The sequence below is a fragment of the Scatophagus argus genome, chromosome 20, assembly GCF_020382885.2.
Source record: "Scatophagus argus isolate fScaArg1 chromosome 20, fScaArg1.pri, whole genome shotgun sequence".
NCBI classification, from domain to species: Eukaryota; Metazoa; Chordata; class Actinopteri; family Scatophagidae; genus Scatophagus; species Scatophagus argus.
The window spans coordinates 13,933,220-13,952,928 of NC_058512.1; the positions used below are offsets into that span (position 1 = coordinate 13,933,220).

Below are 19,709 nucleotides of genomic sequence, written 5' to 3' on the forward strand. Positions count from 1 at the left end.
GTGCATCAGATTCACTTTACTTTTAGTATCTAGGTATGTGATTATTTTGTACCTGTGTAAGCACATGTTAGAGTAGGTTCTCTTGCTGCTTGAACCTGTTTACTGAGCACACACTTAAGTGCAAGTGGCATTTTATATCCATTTTGAGCAAACTAGCTAATTATGCTACTAACAGCGCCCAAAGTCAAGACATTAAACTGAGTTGAGCAAATGGAAATTTTGATGACCTTTAAATACTGCTATCAAATGCAACAAAGTACTGCGATTTTCACTGGTAAAAGCAAGTAAAAGTAATCCTAATTATAACCCATAGAAAATCACAGTCCTTACATAAGGTTGTTAATTGTGCATTTTGCTAGTGTTTTTTTTTTTTTTTTTTTTTAATGCTGAGTCATATGACTGCATAAAGGACTTGCTCACAGTAGCAAATACTCACAGGATATTCACTCATCTCCGCAGCTCTACTGAGCCTTTTAGCCTCTTTGAGCTCATTGTCGTTTGATTCATTCTCACAGCTCTCATCAAGTTAATTTATAGCAGCAGCAGGAAGCTGTTTTCAGCAGAACAGCAGACAAAGTTGCTAGCTAGTTGGTGAACATAGTGGAGCATCAAGATGGAGAGTCATGTTTTAAGTGGTTTGGGGTATTTTATGCCTTATTATTAGATAGCTGTATTAGTCAAGTAACAAAATGCAATGGGAGAGAAAGCACACCTGCCATATATTTTCCTTAATGGTTTGTGGAGACCAAAACAGACTTAAAAGGAAACACATCTTCGAAAGAATACATACTTCAAATGAATAGGCCACAAGGCAATATTGTGTCTGTCTTATTTTGTATAACCAAACAATCTTTTTTTAATATTTTTTGCAGGCAATTACTGGCAGAGATTCATCATTTATGGGAACTGGACATAAAGCTGTTACAACCAGCTTTGCGAGAACCATGCAGAAAGAATGCGTTATTGATACACTGGTGTTAACAATAACTCTTTCAGCGCTGAATGAGAGGCACCCTGAAAAACGTAATCACCTTTCCTGTCTGTCAGTTAGCCACATCATCAGTTCCACTTCCACTCAGTTCCACCCATTGGCATTTGTGCATTTATTCACCACTATCAGAATAGTTTAAACCCTTTATTACGTAAGAACAAATGTTCTAGGCAAGATGTTGATGTACCTAGAACTGGTGTGTAATATGGTTCTGCTGTGTGCTATATTTTGCACAGTGACTCAACACAGGTTTAACCAGCTGATGGAGTCAGATCTCCACAAAAAATGCCTCATCCACTTGTGCATATGCAGGAACTGACAAAATTCACACAGACACATCACACTGACAGGCTACACACCCGCATGACACACGTGAATGCAAACACACAAAGAGTAGAGAAACACCAGCGCACACACAGGCCCTCACACCTACCCTGTCTCATATACACTCTCACCAAAGCTGCTGATGGTTGTTAAATCCCTGCATGGCGTCACTGGAGGGCAGTAGGTGGGTGTGGTCTTCACTGGCTTGCTAAACATACCAGAGTTTAAATGCTGAACAACCACTGCCATTCACTAATGACACACTCCCTCGTTCTCTCATCCTCACCCAGCATTACTTCTCTCAGTCCGGCACTCTGTTCCAGCATTAACTTGGTCAACATCAGAAAAGTAAGGACTTGTTATGTTATTTTTCTCTTCCTTTCCTGCATCTGCCATGTTTTTCGCACTTTCTGGTTCTGCCGCAGTAGTTTGAGTCAACTTTTTGCCAATAACTATCTTCAGTGTTTATTCCTTTTTTGCTGTTTTCTCTGTGGACCCAGGCACCATCGGTTTGTTGCAAGAGGGTCAGCTCAAGCAAAGTGACCTGATCATCTGAAGCCTTCTTCAGGAGATTCGTCCTTCACCAGTCATTAAGACCAGCACGTTTTGTGGTTGATAAGGAAAGATGTCGCTCCTGTTGTCAGTGCTGATATGTCTGGCTGTCCAGCTGTGTCTGGGAGATGAGCCTGTGGAGGAAACCATCATTCCCAGTAAGTACTGATATGGATAAGCAATATGATTGAAAACACAGGGAGTTACAGAGAGACAGACAAGATTAATAAGAATAATACAAGACAAAGAATAAATGAACCTACTCTGATTAATGTGTTTGAGAGAGACTTTGTAGCGTGCTAAGTTAAAGGGCAGATAAACAAAATGCATGAAATATCCAAAGACTGAAACAAATTAAAAGGTTGTGAAGGGATAGGTAGGACAGGATATAAGCAAGTGTCATCGAGATTCTAATATTTACGCGGACAGTAAAGTTAGATTATAAGAATAATTCAAACAGAGAATTACTCTGTACTGTGTACACAGTTAGTGAATCAGAAAATAGAAACAAGAGGACAAGGGAAGGTTAAACAAGCTAATAGGAAGGACAATGCAACTCTGCAACAGTGACAGCAACACAGGCATGTGTGTCATGTGGGAAAACATTTCTAAAACATTTGTATCTCTGCCAATTTAACTTTTGTTCATTCATATGTCATTTGTATTACAATGAAATAAAAAACAAAAAGAATGTTTCTATAGCACTTTACAGACAAACCATAAAATAAAAGCTAGAAATAATACATAAGCTATGCTATTATTATACACAAGAATGACAAAAATAGGAGTTAAAACAGCAGTTAAAACATGCAGTTGGTACTGCATTTTATGAGCACTTTACCCTATCTATTAATCTACTAGTGTCAGTAATAAAGTGTTTCAGTCTTAACTTATTTTAAACAGTTTATAAAAGTTGAATTAAATGGACAACACATTGCATGCCTCTATGACGCAATGGCAAAAACAGGCTGGGCATTTATGAACTCAGTCTGTAGACAGTGACTCTCTACTGCTGTCTGGCTGGGCAGAGTGAGTCAGAAAGTTTGGCTAAGCCAGCAGTCAGAGAAAATCATCACTGGTTACATATTTAATTTGGCAGAGTGGAGTCTGGTTTCGCGTTCGCAAATGAAAAATAATCAGTCAGGGCTACTCAGTACCCATTCAACCAATTTGTCCAACAACATGTGGTTTCTGTTAGTGAAATGGCTTTACTGAGTGGAGAAACAGATTCAGGTTTGTTTATGGCAGATACCACCAGTGCTCAGCAGGAGAAAGCATAAAATCAGAAGCAGAAGTTAAATAATGTAAAAGATAATTTAGCATTTTGCATAAAGTAGAATCCAGCGTTATACTGTAGTAATTAAACAGAAATTAGGGTTTGCTTGACTTTGATTTGTCAGACTCTGTTGATGTTCTGTTTAAATACGCATTTCACATAATATGGCTGCAGTTGATTCTACATAGTTTTGATTCTGGTTTTATGATGTGCCTTTAAAGAGCAACTGTAAATTAAGCCCTATGCGGAGGAAAAGCATTGCTACACTGACCACTGTGGGTTGAAAAGTTCACATTAGTTGTTCTTCTGATGTCTTATACTCAGCTGCGATGTTGAGTGTGTTATGTTGCACTGTGGCTTAAGCCCAGGTTCAGTGTATACTTTGCCCACAATACAAAATGAGCTTCTGTAGCTGACAAGCGGATGGAACATGCAACAATTACTATATGGCAGCAGATTTTCAGCCAATGCTTAGGTGCTATTTAAGAAACTGTGACAAGGTCAATTTGCATGGCTCCCGTTGTCTTACACGTGAAAGCACATAGTGATCATGGTGACATCAGCATGCTAACATTTTTACAATGACAGTGCTATAATGTTTATAATGTTTAATCCATCCAGCAAATTTTGAATAAATGAGCCAGGGGATTGCCAGAGTTGGTAGAATAAAATCTAGGAACCATGAATATCTGGACAAAATTTTGTCCAAATTTGTCTAACAGACAGTCAGCAGAATTGATCTTCTATAGGCCATGAATGTCTGTGTACAATTCCAAAATAATCAATTCAATAGTGTTTGAGATATTTTAGTGTGGACCAAAGTGGAAAAATGACTGACCAACTGACATTACCCTCACTAGAACTGAGCTACTATTGGTGTGGCTAAAAAATGTCGCAATTGCCAAAGAATAAATAAATAAATAAAAATAAACCAGCATCAGTTTGACTGGCTGGACCACCCAAGATACAAAAGCTGCACCTATTATATCTAAATTCTCTTTCATTGAGAAATATCTGCTTTGTATTTTCAGCTTGAGGCTTGGTTTGGCAGAATTTTGAAGACGGTTTGGCAGTGTTAAAGAAGTGTTTGGGTAAAACTGACTGAGTCCAGAATTTGGTGGTCTTAAATTTTCCAAGTTCTTGATCAATGTTCTGGACTGAAAAAGCAAATCTTTGGGATGAAGGAACATTAAAAAAAAACACAATAGTTACATAAATGCACAGTAAATTACTGTTTAACCCTGAAGATTCTAAAAGTTTATTGTCGAGTCTCACTCAAAAGCATTATGAATGCAAAACATCAGTATTTGAGGACATGGGAATGAGACTGAAAAATCAATCATCTTCTTTTTCAAAATAATTCAAATGCACCAGCATATAATGCACATCTAGCTATCTACGCTATCAAAACACAGAACAGAAAAGATCAAGTTACAACACACACAAAGGGAGTGTGACTTCAATCTCATACATTTAACCTTTAATAGCTGACTGTATGTTTGTGTCTGGTGCAACTGAAGTTAGTGTGTGAGCACATTTCTATGAGTGTGCCTGTAATTGTTCATCATTTTATGTCTTTATGTGTTGGGATCGGTGCACTTCAGTGTATTTTGCTGTGCCAACACTCTAGTAATAGAGTACTTAACAGCCCTCATGCAGTTCTGTAAAATTTCCTCACAGAAAAAGTTCCTCTTCTGGGTGGGTGGTTTGAGAGCAGTCCAGAGTCAGCTGCTGTTCAGGAGGCAACCCAAAATGCTGTGGAGATGTTCAACACAAACTCCAAGATGAGGAAGATGTTCAAACTGGTCTCCATCACTGCCGCTCAGACTCAGGTTTGATTCGTCATTCCTTAACAAAGGAACCTAAATGCATCACCACAATGTAATCCTGCTATAGTGTCACAATATGTAATAATTACGCCCTCTGGCTGCTCTGCTTATTAGGTGACCAATAGGATCAACTTTAAGATTGATGCCATCCTGGGAAAAACCAATTGTCTCAAGGCTGAAAACTATGACTTGAACAACTGCAGTTTCGAGAAAAAGGTAAATGTGTTTCTGAGTGCAGTCATTATGTGTTTATTAAGATATGTTCAAATCAACAATAATTCTTTTTCACACTATTGTAAATATGTGTGAAGCCAAACATTCACCCTTAGTTCCACAACATTTAGATTCATGCTTTAACTTCTTATATTCTTTTTGTATATCTTTTAATCTTTTCCCAGTTACAGTAATAGTCATTGTTGTTTTCCCTCCGCAGCAAGTGAACTGCCATTTTGAGGTGGCTTTCAACTCCCGTAACAACAAATATGAGCTGCAACAACAGAGGTGCACAAAACTTGGGAAGAGGGTTTAACTTTTTTATGGGCTTTAATTTTTTGTGTGTTTTTTATTTCCTCCAATGCAGACCAGGTCTGTAGCTTTGATTACCTTTTTACATTTTGATACAGTGCTGATGTTTTGGTTTTTATGAATGGATATATGGCATGATTGGCAAAATGATAGAAGACAACTCTTAACAATGACAAATCATTGTCCCAATAAAATTATTTTGTCAAAGGAGATCAAGAGCAAATGTTGATTTTTGTTAGCATAACATAGATTATTTGCAGTCTGTGACTTGTAATTGTGTTATATATTATGATGTCTTTGGTCATATTCATTTATTTGGTATACTGTCTGTGCAAGGAGAGCACTTGATATCATATCTTAAAATTTACAGCAAATCACCAGTCCTCATGATTAAAATTGTGGTATGCAACAGGTAAAGAAGACATGGATTTTTATATCAATATTTATTGAACTGGTTGGACTAATACATAAATGAAACAATTATATGATAGCACACATTACAGAGAGGAGTTGTCATCATTTCTTAAATGTCTGAAAAGAAAAGAAAGAGATCATTCACCACAACATATCCTGTGCTGTGGCTTCAAAGCATAAATCTATTCTCAATTTCAATTCTAAGATTTTCAATCAGGAAAGACAAAAACAGGAAAGACTTCAAATTTAATATTAATATATCTCACGACATACAGTGGGTTGAGTTGTATCAATAAGTCCTTCTATACTCACTGCATTCGTATAACCTATTAATCCTGAGGATATCAATGTCAGACATCTCATCCCTCTGTCCAATTGGCACGGAGGAATCCGGAATGGGAGTGATGGTGTCTTCTCCATACACCGATGCAAAGGCAGTCCTAGAATTGAGAAAATGAAATAAAATAAACATTATGCCCTAAATTAAAAACTGCTTACATTGACCTGGTGGCTAGACACTTGAGTCCTTGTCTGATGGATGTGCGAAGGCAAATGCTTGCTAATGCATTATAATACTAATACTTCATAACATCAAAACATTAATAATCAAAATAAGATATCTTGTTAACAACAGTACTATTAATGACATAAAGAGATGTTACCTTCCATAATGCATTACAGAGGAATAGTCATATGGTGTGTTCAAGTTGTTGGTGTCCTTCTTGTGGAAATTGAAGGCATATACTGTTGAATAAAACAAAAATCTGAGTGTGCATGAATGACTCTAGAGGTTATGCTACAGTAGGAATTTCCAGTACAACTGCATTTGCTCCCAAGGTGCGTTGAGAAAGGTGAAAACTCTGGCAAAGTACTTTAAAACAATATAATGCAATTAAGTTGCTTTTCATACTGCATTTTGCTGGAGTTTTGACACCACCAAATGATCCTATCCTGTGCTGCATTGAGTAACGTGTAATTCCAGCTCTCAAGAATTCCATCACAGTGATCAACTGCGGCATTGGCGATTAAAACTCACTTGATGGGATGTTTTCCCAGTTGATCCTGACATACTGGTCCCTGTCACTCCGAGTGTGCTCGTGGTGGAAGCCAAGCGCATGGAGGAGCTCATGCTGAATTATCCCATGATCAAGACAGCCATGCACAGACAGAGAAACCACTTGCTCCCCTCCATCTTTGCCCATATTGGACCAGCACCTACGGTTCAGGAAAAGACAGAGAGGCAGGTTTAAATCCTGACACTGTGCATTACCCTGACTGTTACCTCTACTATCTCCTCACTCACCCAATTTCACTCTCAATTTTGAGAAAGTCAGACTGGCCTTGATGAGGAACAAAGCGAATGCAGGTTTTCTTGTGGAAAGTTTCCATTGCTTTCTCAATTAAGACTTTTTCACCGTCATCTGCAATGAAAACAACATTAACGTCAGTTAAACTGATGTCCGAGTGTGTGATACACACAAGGTCAGACTTCTTTGATTTGTGAAGAACTTCTCTTGCAAACCAACTTTTAAAAAAAATGTCCAGTCTTATTTTCTTTCGTTTTTGGTTGAAAGATTTTGTAAAGATCAAAATTGAAATTACAATGAAAACAATGGAATTACTTCCTAAAGAAGAAACTGAGCTTGTAATAACTGTAATTTTCATGAATGAATTCCTTACAGAAGTAATCACTGAGGCTGTAGGGTACTTCAACGAGTCCATTGTAAGATTTACTCCATTTGCAGTAGTCGTTCCAACATTTCATGGCATTCCTTTTCTTTGAAAGAGCAACGTCACCTTCCACCAGATTATGGTTGATGCCTGGATTAGGGCAACATGCAGGCAGCGCGGTCAACACGTTGGCACAGATACAAGCATGATGATGTGACCAGGTGAAGACACAGTATTGCCATTTCACTCTGATTAAATCAAGTGTACCTTTATTTGCCTCCAGAATTTTTGATGTTATGTCTAAACGGTGAGGCTTCGTGGTCTTCACATCTGAAATTCAGTCACCAAAAATGAATACACATTTTACAATAAAATGTGTTAAACACCTGTGATGAGAATTATCAGTTACCTTTCTCATGTGGTCGCACCTGCAGAGACACGTAAGCGGTAAAAATTATACTTTCAACTCAATGTCCCTCATAAATTTGTTGTATTATGTCAGCATAATTCATATAGCCCAATAGCACAAATACAAATGGCCAGTTTAGAGGTTTCTCAAAATAGATGAAAAGAGGTTGAGATCATTGAGATGTTAGCATGTTCACTTGATTTTAACATAATGCAATTTAAACATTAGAAGTACAAGTAAAACAGTGATAAACATCTCTTTTCGGTTTGGCAAATGTCTCACCATGTCTTGAGTTGAAAGGCCCAGCAGAAAGGCCAGGAGAGCAGCGAAAAGACTCAGGCTCATCTTCCCAGTGCTGAAAATTGTTTGGATGAAGAAGCTTGAGAAGATTTTTTTTTTTTTTTTTTTGCTGGGCAGCAGTGAGTACAAAGGTTGCAGTCGTGCTTTTATACAGCCTGAAAAGGGCGGAACTGTAAATGAACTTATTGTAAAGGCAATACACTGATCCCTGTGCAAATGTTTTAACGAAAGGATAATCTCCAGCAGGACACTTCCTGATCCCTTCAGGAGGTCAGTCAGATGAGGTTTTGCAAAATTACATAAAGAAGCTCCATGTGTGAAAAGGTTAGGCTATAAATATAATATGTTGTATATACACATATGAAGGACCTGTTCATCATAAAACGCTGATAATGCATTAGATCTAAATGGACAAGTGGTTCTTCTTCACTAAAATCTTTTGCTGACACACTCACAAAGGACTTAATCCAATGTGGACCACCAAAGCAAAATATAAACAGGACATAATGCACTCGACTGCGCCCACTGGCCTACGCCCAAAGGTTTCAAATTTCTTTTAACTGAAAATATGGCTTTTCACAGCGTCTGATGGGATCTCAGCAAAAGCTGGATGTTATAAACCTCCCCTTCAAATAGATTTACAAAGGAACTGAGAATAATTGTTTAAAGTTAATTAGTCTCATGAGGCACAGAAGATCATTTAATCATTTCAAGACAATTTCATAACAGAAAAGAAACAAATCTCCCTCCTCAGTTTTAAAGCCAAGTTGAAGTCGTTAGTTAGTATTTTACATAAAGTAAGAATTAATGCACTTGCACAGAAACTAAACTTTCTTTTCAGTTGCTGAGTGGATCAGTGGTTCTCCTCAGTTGCTACAACAGTAAAGCCCTGCCATGCCACACTTTCCATTTTATAAAAGGCATACTGGTTTGGGCTCCTCGGCGGACGTCACATGGAAACTTCAGTTAAACTTGTCCTTCAACAAAACAACCAGCTACCATTTATTCTCATTTGATCGTTCATCATGTCAGAGGAAAATTACACTCAGTGCTGAGTAATATGAGGCTGTCTGGTGGGCTGGCAAACGTTTACAAGTACTTTGCCACTAAAACAGCCCCGGCCTCACCGCTCACTCTACACTACACCATCATTTAACTATTAGGATGACAAGGTTTTCCACTTGTAATCAGTCTCCTGTTTTAACGCCTTTTTTCTTTCTTTTCTTTTTTTTTATGGCTGCTCATCTAAACAAATGGAAATGTTTTGAGATGAAATTTAGACATTCTGCACCAAACACTCAGCCTTATGTATTTGTTGTATTTAGAACAAAGTCTGGTTACACAGTGTGAGTTAGTGATAAACGGAGCACCAGCTTCTCAGTGAGGATGCTGTGGTAATTGAAAAGTTGGATCAGGAACAGAGGGGATAAGGGAAAATAAGTAGTCAGGCAGTAAGAGATGAACAAGGCCACAAGGGAACAGGCAAAACCCAGAGACAGGGAGGGAATGCAAACAGGCAGACAGATAAGCACATACAAAGGCTACATGATGATGTTTTGCTCTCTTGACAAAACCACATGCTCCTCCAAATGTCAAAGATGACACTGGAAAGGTTACGACTTATTTCCACTGTGGTCCATGAAGTGAACAGAGTGAAGGTATGTGAGTCCAGGTGACTCTGTAAAATCATACTACAAGCCTAAAAAATCAATATCAAAGTCATCATCAGTAAAATCACTCCAAATCAACTATGCAGTAAATCAATACAAAATTATTTTAAAATCAAAGGCAACAGTATGACTTTCTATTCAATTTCAATTCTTTCTGTAATTGTCGTTTTATATAGGCCTGTTTTTCAGTTCTTGTGCTGGACAGAACCTGTGTTGTTAGTCAGTCGACAGTCAGTCATTGACACTGAAATTGTGTTAACTGATTTGTAAATTTGTATATGCATAAACATTAATTTAGTGACTTATTAACCTTTGAAAGTTGCATCTCAATGGCATACTCCTCAAATCAAAAGACATCCTGCTGGTCTCACAACTTATATTTATTGATGAACACAAAACAGTGATTTACAAATATTTACAGCAGCATCGTGCGGTTTTGTCTTCTGCTGGTTTTACAGTTTCAAAATATGATGCAAAAAGTTACGTGACTGTTTGGGAGAACTGCAAGGTGTCATGTACTTTCTCACTTCTATGTGTTTTACACCCAAGTTTTAAAAGAAAATGTAAAAGAAACAAAGTACAGAGTTCTCTGCATGTACTCTTTTATCCTTAAAGTGGCTTTATGATGTATGGCTGGTCCCATGTCAGTGATTTCAGATCAGCAGGTGTCAGACACTGGTCTCAATGTGAGGCGACAACTTACAGTTCAGCATGTGGGATAGGAGCCTGTGCTGGTGGCGGTACCTGAGACACACACACACATATACAGACGACATGAGTACTGAGCAAATCAATGAAAGGCAAATGAATACACTGGCGCCATCACCTGCTTTAGAAGGGGTACTACAATGGTCTTGTTTTCAAACACCTTAAAATTACCGAATATAGTATGAGCACATGTTAACAGTTGCAGTGGTTGTTGCAGCATAAGTTTTGAGAATAATAATGTTAAGTTTAGGTTTAGAAAACAAAAACTCAATACTGACTTGCCAGTGATCCTCTGAATCTCTCTGTTCTCCTCCTCTCTGAGTTTCAGTAGAACCTGCTCCAGGATAGGAAGCTCCAAGTTCAGGTACTGGGCTACCTGGGGAGAGGAGATCAAAGTTTTAAATGAGTCTGGTCAAAAAATGAGTTTTAAATATAAAACTTGTCCAGAACTTTAAATCTCCCAGTTCGAAATAATAAAGAAATAATAATGATTATTCTGAGCCTGGTAAACAAATGTACACATTGTGTGTAGTGTAAGCAAAAACTGAAAATGCTAAAACTCTAAAGTTGATTGACACAGCTTTTACATGTATACATTTACTCAATCTGAACAGCTGAACACAAGTGCCACATCTTTTTTTTCTTTGACACACTTAAAGACGTGCATCATTAAATATTAATCACAAGTGAAACAGTTCACAGTTAACAATCTGAGTAGGAGATTAGTGTAGGTCTCTTGAGCAATGCTTTAGAATACAGCCTGCAGGTTAGTGTGTAAATATTTTGAATATAAGGGATCTATAGGCCATACTGAGTGGGTGCCTATATGGGTAGAGGAAGAACAGGAACAAAGGAGGTAAAAAATTTACATTTAGGGGTTAAAACAAAAAACAAAAGTTAAACTAAATAATTTTTCAGTTACCAAAACCCATGTCATGGCAATCACACAGTTATAAAATAATAAAAATGATAATAACATTAATAATAATAACGTTCATCTAAGTCCCTCTTCAACACAAAATTATTAACTCCTTATTTTCTCTTCAATCTATGCGGCTACAAAATTAGAGTTGAAGTTGAATAATTTATTTTAGTTTTGGCTGATCCCTGTAACATCAAAGAACAGGCACCAACAGGTGACAAATATCACTGACCATCTGATACTGGATTTAGATAAGTCTGTTACATCACTTTTGATCAGGATTTCCACACTATAGAACACTCACATCGTTGCTGACTTCCTCTTCATCCATGTCCATCAAAAAGATTCTCATGATGTCTTCAGAGGGTCCCTGTAGTATGCGCTCCCATAGGGGCTGGTCTTTATCACTGAGCTTCCTCTTTTCTGGACAACACACACATACAACGTCAGTGAAGCATTTTGCTTTCTTACATTGCCCAGTCATTTAATTTCCCATGTAACTCTGGTATAATAGACAAAGTATACCTCCACTCTGGTGAACACAGTACAGGGCAAACTCCTGAGGTTCATTCTCTATCTGTCAGATGAAAATATAAGATTTTAATACAGATTAACCTACACATTACATGGTTCACTCCTGCGAATGTCTACGTATTACATAGCCCATCTGAGTCAGTTCAAAATAGATGCAAAACAAACTTATCACGACACATAAGCTTGTTATTTGTGCTGGTCTATAATATCCATTACTGTGAGTTATCCTGCAGTTTGAAGAATGTTCACAAAAGCTCACCTTGAACTTGTTTAGCAGCTGTTCAATGACTTGGTTTGTGGTCATCCTGCTGGAGATACGAACTTTGGTTGGAGTACCAAAGGATGGAGTGAAGATAGAGGTCTGTAGAAAACAATGACAAATTAGAAAGTTACAGTACAGGGGGAGGGAGGGAAGAAGAAACATGTGTTACAGAGAGAGGAGAGGCTTGAGCTGAAAATCTACCTTATAGTTATAGAAGTGTCCATTGATAGAAAAGCGATGTTGTCTTTCTCTCTCTCTTTGTGCTGCTGACTTTCCCCTTCCCCTCCTCCTCTTGACCAATGAGGCGTCACTCATACATCGAAACAGGTTGGATTCGGCCTCCAGCTCTGAGCTCTTCTGCCTCATAGGACGCAGTGTGGTGGTCTCATAAACAACTGGACCTTTGGAAAGGGCAGATACACAAACATTAAAATGTCTCATATTCAAATAATATGAGACATAAATAATAATCACATGTTTTGACATGCAGCAAAGGGCCCTCGAGCTGCACCTGAACCCAGGCTGCTGCAGTAAGGGTGTGTGTGGCATGTGCGCTACTGGGTTTTAAGGGGATGCCATGTTTAACAATCATTCTTTGCAAAGGTTTTTTCTTTTGCATTACACATAGCAGTGGTGTAAAAACATTATGGAGAACCTGGTAAAGGACTGGTGACTACTGTGTCCTGTGGCGTCTCAGCCATCTCATCTATTTGATGAAGGTCAGCATATTCCCCCCATCGTGTCATGCCCCTGCAGAGACAAGAGGACATGAGGGATTTCAAACTGATCCCGATAACCTGCACGTAGAATGATGGACAGTGAAAAGCTCCTTATTTAACCTGCTCCCATTTTAAACTAAATAAATTACCCATCCAACTGGTCACAGTATTTTTAGGTCCATATGTGTTTGTTTATTATTCTTAACTGGACAAACATAGATGACATAATATAATGTTGATTCCATCTTTAAAATGAAGCTTGTGACTATTTTGCTAATGCTGAGAACACATCTGTTTCCCATATGGCAAAAAATAAAAAAAGTCTATAGACATATTCCGTCAATAATGTTGTGCAAAAACTGAATATGACCTTTTGTTTCCGAGTGGGCTGACAGGACTGGTGGGGTCAGGTGTGATGGGAGGAGTAAATGAAAGCATCTGTTTATCATCCTGTATTTTTAGCCTGATGGGTCTCCTCACACCCCATGAGATATTCAGGAAGCCTTCCACCACCACCTCTCCATCGTCACCCTGTTGCAGAGACAGACCCATTCCTGAAGTATCCTTCCTGTGGTACACAGCTGTAACTTGCTGCAAAGTTATGACAAACTAAAGGCAATTCCAAAGCTGACTAGGAGAAAATCTGAATTGATGTTCAACAAAATAGAAAATGTTTAGATTATGACATACCTGAGAGTAACTGAGGTGCAGTTGAGTCTGGTCCTTCAGGAAGCAGTTGTAAGTTTTCAGCAGTGAGTGAAACTCTGCTCTGAAATGAACACAAAGAGTACTGAATGGCTAAATACAGACCATGATGCAGCACAGAGCGGCACCACATGAGTTATGTAACTAATGTTTGTTTGTCTATCCTCCAAACAGGACTGATTTATAAATAAATATTTTATCTCATCGGGGAATACTAGACAACAATGTATCTTAATTTCTTTGTAACAAACTGTATACTGGAGTGCTTTCATGCAAAACTAAGCAGACTGTCATTTGGGACCCACCTGGACAATGTCCTCCCCTCCCCTGCCTGGATTACTCGGAGATGAGCTGCGTCATTCATCTCTGGTTGCATATATTACTGCAGACAGAAAAACAAACGAGTAAGTCATTCGCAACAGCTGTCGTAGTCACACCATAGACATGGCTGAGCCTTGAGTTTGAAGCTGCAGACAGACACTAGAGGCTGCAGACTTGTTGAACGGCGCCTCAATGAGCCTGTCTGTGTTGTGCATATAAAGACACCCGACCAGCATTGTGACAACATGGAACAAGGAACTGCATGAAAAATGAACTACACCGCACTTGTAAAGCTAACACAGAGTCACTCCTTCCAAAAATAAACAACATAATTAGAGTTTTACCGCCTCTGACATGACGAATCAGAGCTCTCTTCTGTTTCTTTGTCTCTGTCTTTCTTTCTTTCTGTGCTTTAAATATTTTCCTCTCACTCTGTCTCCTTCTCTGAAGTTTTTGTGTTATATTTATCCCTCTCTCTCTTTCTCTCTCTCTCTAGCTGTGCCTTTACTCTTTCACTTTCTTTTTTTGTGCTTGTCTCCAAGAGATTTAATAACAGTACTCCACCCAGTAACCAGTGATGACAGTGGAACCCCAGCCATTTGTTTATTCTTTGGTCAGAGAACTCTGAGGCCTGTGCCTGTGAACAGAGATTGTTGGGATATCTACGTGGCTTCTCTTTTTTTATTGCTTTGCTTTGTTTTTTTTCTCTCTCTTATTGTTAGTGTGAATGACTGTGAACGATACAGCAGTGCGACAGCAGTAGTCTGTCCAATTTGTAGCTTTCTTTCAGTCTTTCTGTCTCTCTCTCTCTGTTTTGGCCTGTTTGCCAAGACAAAATATCTCAGGTATTCAGCAGCTGTCATCCAGGCAGTCCTGCCACTCCCAGTCCTGACTGCAAGAGCTGAAAAATAAATGTGCAGTACTTTCCAAGCAATGTTTTTTGGAAAATACTGGGAATCCCACATTATAATCTTTATCTGACTTTAATGCATTACACATGCATGTTTTTTTTAGGAAACACTTTCTAACATGACTGCGAGTTAAGTTAGATGGTACGAATTCTAAAGATGGTGGTGGTCACTCACATTAAGCTATGCTTCAAAATGAATGAAAGCAGCAAGAATAAGAAGGTGAATGTTGTCAAACAGAAACTACAGCAACACCTGCCCTGCTTAGCTGAGAGAGAAGAAGGTAAGACTTATATTACAGTTTACTGAGTGAAGGTTTCAGTCAAGTCGAGTCAAGTTTATAGCCCTGTCCCACAAATTTGCCTCGAGGGGCTTCACAGAACACAACACCGTCTATCTTAAGTCTCACTGATGACTCTGCCTTCAGTATATGATGTGCACAATCTTCTTTTCTGGATCTCAACAGGGACCAAAGGGTGCCTGACCAGGTGCAGGACCAGACCTTAGCACACAATAGTTGTCTACTGCTTTTGAAGTGCTCATTTGTAAATCCAGGTTGTACATAGTAACTCCCAGGTGTGCATGTATCTGTATAGACATGAAAAGGAACAATTATGTACTTGCATAAAAAACATTAATAAAGGTTTTTTTCAAAAAGCCTCCTCATTGCAGAATAAATAGGATAACAGTAGCATGAAAGAAAGAGGAGGATCATTGTTGTGTTTATGCTACACCTTTATCTCTGATGTAATCTAATATGAGCACTTCAGTCTTTCAAGCCTCAACATGGAGATTTTAAGATCCCCTGGAACAAATACATCTGAACTGTGTGTGCATGTGTGTGAACTGCGAATAACATAACAGACAAAAGACAAAGCTGAGCCAACCATAAAGGAGAACTAATGACAAATGGTCAACATTGCAAAGTCAATAAAATTTTAGAGGTGATAAACTCAACTCGCCATTCTATTAGCACCAGAAACATGTTAAACTTTGCACAAAAGAAGGCAAGTGATCTAAGCCTGGAAGCCTGAGGATCTCACAACATAGAAGTCTATACATTTTTTTAACCGTTTCAAAAATAGGTTATGTGTCCAAAACAAAAACAGAGTTTTTACAATCATTTGTCACAGTCACTTCCCTCCGGTTTATTGATTCATAGTGAGCATTCCACTTCAATTCAAGTAAGGTATTGCCTCATGAGTTTGAAGTTTTTTGTTGCAATAGTCAGAGTTGCTTCTGGAGGAATGAAGTATCAATAAATCAGTGCAAACCATTTGGTGGAGATGAACAAGACCAAAAGTCTACATCCTGACCTTGTGAGACTAATCAGAAAATAACATTATATAACATTATAATATTAGAATTACATTACAATTAATTATATTAATTAATATTAATTATAATTACATTATAATAACATTATATAATCACAATATATAGACATAAAGTATTCTAAATACATAAACATTAATGTGGACTTGGTCTTTGCAGCTGTAACTGCTTCTGGGAAGGCTTTCCACAAGATTTTGGAGTGTTTCTGGAGGATGTTTTGTCCATTCATGCAGTAGAACAACAGTGAGGTCAGGCACTGATGTTGGACAAAAAGGCCTGGCTCGCAGTCTCTGCTCCAGTTCTTCCCAAAGGTGTTTGATGGGGTTGAGGTCAGGGTTCTGTGTGGGCAAGTCAAGTTCTTCCACACCAAACTCATCCAACCATGTCTTTATGGACTTTGCTTTGTGCACTGGGGCACAGTCATGCTGGAATAGAAAAGGGCCTTCCCCAAACTGTTGCCACAAAGTTGGAAGCATAGCATTGTCCAAAATTTCTTGGTATGCTGAAACAATAAGATTTCCCTTCACTTCCAGTGAAGGGAATCCCTGTCCAAATACTTTGGTCTATATAGTGTATTTACCAACAATCCCAAATGCAGACCAATGCATTTCAAAATGAGGTAATGCAAGATCTTCCAGCTTGCACTTAATTTACAATATAGTTTTATTATGAGATAGCTGTTAAATAACTGTCACTGTAAGCCTGTGAAATTGATGTAACACAGCATTCAAAGGAGGCACTGCATGAAAATCTGTTGTAATTATGAACTTCTGTGGCAATTTTAATTGCAAAACTGTAAGCCAGAAAGTGTAGCCAGCAGGAAAAAAGCCAAGGTACACCAAGACACACCCAGATTCTCCCTTTATTACCTTCCTGTTTGTCACTCCCCCTCTCTCTGCTTCTCTCTCTCTCACTCCACTCCCGTCTCCACATGTATTGTATTCATTTCAATTTACTTCTCACACATGTGCGCAGATTTCACCCAAATGTAGATTGTTAGTATCAGGTCCCTGTTGTAACTCTGTAACTCTGCTGGGTTCTATTCATCTTAAAGAGAAAGAAATCACAGAGTTTCACTAATTGACAAGAAACATTTACATGTATTTTCAGGGAATATATTTGTTCCACCCTTCAACAAATTAAAGTACAGCAGACCCTTAAACTTGTAATTCTAAGTTATGAACACTATTGAAACACACATATAAACAGTTAATGCTGTTAAGTCTTGCTAGTTTTGAATTGTGACACCAGTGTTTGTTTCTTGAAGCTAACAGTCAAAGAGGAGTAAGCTGGCTGATATTCACGTAACACAACACACACTTAACTACAACACTCACTCACATTAAATACCTCTAAGTTTTAATAAGACCACAGAAACATTCAGGTAAATTCTGTATAAGTTATTGCTGTTCTCAACTAAAAGTAACACAGTTTCTTTCATGGTAAAGCAAACTTGAACAAACTGAAGCATAAAATAAAACTGAAACTAAAATCAAACATACACTCCTACCTGGCCTTTCGGGTTTCAGTCAAATAATGCTGATTCATTCCATGTTTGAGATTTGGTACCTTTTATGTGAGTGCATGTGTGTGTTTGTGTGTGTTCATAGGTCCAGAGTACAGTGCATGTGGTAGGAGGTGAGCCTTTGTAGCACACTGCAGCAGCTGGTTAATGATTGCAGAACACGTTGAGACAGCATCGAGAGGGAGTGGCTGACTGACACCAGATATGAGTCTTTGGTTCTATGTGTGTGTTTATGCCTACACAAACACACACACACACACACACACAGATGGAGGTGGTGGTTGTGGTTGGGGGTGGGGTGGTGGTGGTGCGGGGGTAGGCACACTGGTGGATACACACATTGCATTTATCACCGTGATGAGCCTCCTCAGGGTTCAGTCCTTGTGCTGCTGTGTTATTCAGCCTGGACACACTCACTCTGGGTCAAATCAGGCACGAGGGTAACGTTGCTTATCTCATTTAGGTGGAAGACACAATTTACTTAGCTTTCACCAAGTAAAAGTAAATACTGAAATCACTGCATTTGGATAAAAAGGAGGAAATAATGAAGGTTATTGCTCAGCTAGGTGCTATCAGGACTAAATTCATTTCGAATTCATTTCAAGGAGGATGGACTACTGTGAGAAATTCTCGTCTAGTCTTCTCAGAAAATCATCAGACAACTTCAGCGACTTGTTTTTCAAATGAACTTTAATTTCATCTGGAACAATTTACAGCTGTACAACTGTAGAAACTTTAGTTTCTGCACAGCTCACAGATGTTTTAAAGAAATGGTCTGTCCGGGTGCCATTGAGATGATCAGGGTCACATAGGATTTTTAAATGTAGCCATGCCATGCATGAAACATCTATGTTCTCAGCTATTTTGTTCAACTGTTCTGATACAAATGACATAGCTCAATGTTCTACGGTTAAAGAAGATACAGAATGATTGGATGTATAAGCATCCAGTTTGTGGAAACCACGTTTTCCACTTTTCATTCTCCAAAATAATTAAGACATGGGATCCTGCTTACTGTTGTGAATTTGAGTTAGAGTTCAGGCGCAGTTCATTGCTGCATCAGCAGAGGACGTTAGAGTATCAGTACAAAAGATCTCCAGTCATATGGCTATAGTTATACTGCTGAGTCAGTGGTCCTTGGCAAAGCAGTAGTCTGACACTAGGAAATTTTCTTCTTTGTCTTTCGGTCTGGTATTAGTTCCTTGCATGTGTTTAAGGTATTTTTCCTTCATTAGAAAAAAAAAGCATCACAATAATACCATTTCTGCCATGTACCAAAGAGTAGTCTGCATAACAGCACCACCCAGTGGTGTGCAGTGTTAAATACTAAAGTCACGTGCTGTATCTGGTCTACTTTATATATAGCACATATATGTGCTGCTTCAAATATGTAGATGAGGTAGGTGAAAGAAATAATTGTACAGTACAAAGGTGATCAAGAGAAAGGGACCTTAATGATACACTAAGCAAGAAAATTTCCTACATTGTCACATGACCACCCGGTAGACCAGCAGCATAACATCACTTAGAACAACCTCGCCATCACAGTGACTGTACTGTGCATTATGACTGAAGCCTCATTCTGTAGCATAACAGTGAGGAAAACATCACTTTAGCTTTTGTTTAGGCAACAGTTCAACATATATTTCTTTTAAGAATGTGAACAGATAACTGGTGAGGTAGTACAATGGCTGATTCCATCCAAAGCAGAATGGGTAAGGAGCAAATGAAGTGAAATGCCATTCCTTTCCAAAAATAAAACAGGACATACAGGCTAGCAGGCAACAGGTGGACACAAAGGCTGTGTGT

At 38.5% G+C, this 19,709-nt stretch overlaps 3 protein-coding genes across 8 annotated transcripts; 1 reads left to right on the top strand and 2 right to left on the bottom strand.

The window, feature by feature from the left end:
* Positions 1 to 1,561: 1,561 nt before the first annotated feature.
* si:busm1-57f23.1 (uncharacterized protein LOC368621 homolog) lies at positions 1,562 to 5,707 on the top strand. Of its 2 annotated transcripts, XM_046375593.1 has the most exons (5): positions 1,562 to 1,663; positions 1,816 to 2,025; positions 4,824 to 4,975; positions 5,087 to 5,188; positions 5,406 to 5,707. In XM_046375593.1, exons 2-5 carry the CDS (start codon positions 1,941 to 1,943, stop codon positions 5,499 to 5,501), a joined length of 435 nt encoding a protein of 144 aa, XP_046231549.1. In that variant the 5' UTR covers positions 1,562 to 1,663; positions 1,816 to 1,940; the 3' UTR covers positions 5,502 to 5,707. The 2 variants fall into 2 exon arrangements, with proteins under 2 accessions (XP_046231549.1, XP_046231548.1); XM_046375592.1 differs by lacking the exon at positions 1,562 to 1,663 and having other exon boundaries at positions 1,750 to 2,025.
* Positions 5,708 to 5,831: 124 nt separating this feature from the next.
* On the bottom strand, positions 5,832 to 10,204 carry LOC124051852 (hatching enzyme 1.2-like). Of its 2 annotated transcripts, XM_046375591.1 has the most exons (9): positions 8,274 to 10,204; positions 7,992 to 8,010; positions 7,850 to 7,912; positions 7,592 to 7,732; positions 7,215 to 7,332; positions 6,948 to 7,126; positions 6,574 to 6,655; positions 6,224 to 6,351; positions 5,832 to 6,028 (listed from the first exon to the last, which is right to left on the bottom strand). In XM_046375591.1, the coding sequence occupies exons 1-9, from the start codon at positions 8,334 to 8,336 to the stop codon at positions 6,021 to 6,023; spliced, it is 801 nt and encodes a 266-aa protein (XP_046231547.1). In that variant the 5' UTR covers positions 8,337 to 10,204; the 3' UTR covers positions 5,832 to 6,020. The 2 variants fall into 2 exon arrangements, with proteins under 2 accessions (XP_046231547.1, XP_046231546.1); XM_046375590.1 differs by having other exon boundaries at positions 5,832 to 6,351.
* A 119-nt stretch (positions 10,205 to 10,323) lies between these two features.
* On the bottom strand, positions 10,324 to 18,042 carry rassf6 (Ras association domain family member 6). Of its 4 annotated transcripts, none has more exons than XM_046375585.1 (11): positions 17,886 to 18,042; positions 14,117 to 14,193; positions 13,797 to 13,870; positions 13,477 to 13,687; positions 13,043 to 13,137; positions 12,589 to 12,788; positions 12,385 to 12,486; positions 12,117 to 12,168; positions 11,896 to 12,014; positions 10,948 to 11,045; positions 10,324 to 10,705 (listed from the first exon to the last, which is right to left on the bottom strand). In XM_046375585.1, the coding sequence occupies exons 2-11, from the start codon at positions 14,185 to 14,187 to the stop codon at positions 10,630 to 10,632; spliced, it is 1,098 nt and encodes a 365-aa protein (XP_046231541.1). In that variant the 5' UTR covers positions 14,188 to 14,193; positions 17,886 to 18,042; the 3' UTR covers positions 10,324 to 10,629. The 4 variants fall into 4 exon arrangements, with proteins under 4 accessions (XP_046231541.1, XP_046231544.1, XP_046231543.1 ...); XM_046375588.1 differs by having other exon boundaries at positions 13,477 to 13,637; positions 13,797 to 13,875; XM_046375587.1 differs by lacking the exon at positions 17,886 to 18,042 and adding an exon at positions 14,477 to 15,099.
* Between the last annotated feature and the right edge of the window lie 1,667 nt (positions 18,043 to 19,709).

What these genes read in the sequence shown, in the direction of transcription:
- si:busm1-57f23.1 (XM_046375593.1), top strand. Translation starts at nt 1,941, where the DNA reads ATGTCGCTCCTGTTGTCAGTGCTGATATGTCTGGCTGTCCAGCTGTGT. An exon ending in GGAGGAAACCATCATTCCCA is followed by an intron (nt 2,026 to 4,823) that starts GTAAGTACTGAT and finishes ATTTCCTCACAG; the next exon opens with AAAAAGTTCCTCTTCTGGGT. An exon ending in TCACTGCCGCTCAGACTCAG is followed by an intron (nt 4,976 to 5,086) that starts GTTTGATTCGTC and finishes TCTGCTTATTAG; the next exon opens with GTGACCAATAGGATCAACTT.
- LOC124051852 (XM_046375590.1), bottom strand. Translation starts at nt 8,336, where the DNA reads ATGAGCCTGAGTCTTTTCGCTGCTCTCCTGGCCTTTCTGCTGGGCCTT. An exon ending in AAAATTGAGAGTGAAATTGG is followed by an intron (nt 7,127 to 7,214) that starts GTGAGTGAGGAG and finishes CCTGAACCGTAG; the next exon opens with GTGCTGGTCCAATATGGGCA. An exon ending in CTGGGAAAACATCCCATCAA is followed by an intron (nt 6,656 to 6,947) that starts GTGAGTTTTAAT and finishes TTTATTCAACAG; the next exon opens with TATATGCCTTCAATTTCCAC.
- rassf6 (XM_046375585.1), bottom strand. Translation starts at nt 14,187, where the DNA reads ATGCAACCAGAGATGAATGACGCAGCTCATCTCCGAGTAATCCAGGCA. An exon ending in GAGGGGAGGACATTGTCCAG is followed by an intron (nt 13,871 to 14,116) that starts GTGGGTCCCAAA and finishes ATTTCAGAGCAG; the next exon opens with AGTTTCACTCACTGCTGAAA. An exon ending in GACACTTCTATAACTATAAG is followed by an intron (nt 12,487 to 12,588) that starts GTAGATTTTCAG and finishes TGTTTTCTACAG; the next exon opens with ACCTCTATCTTCACTCCATC.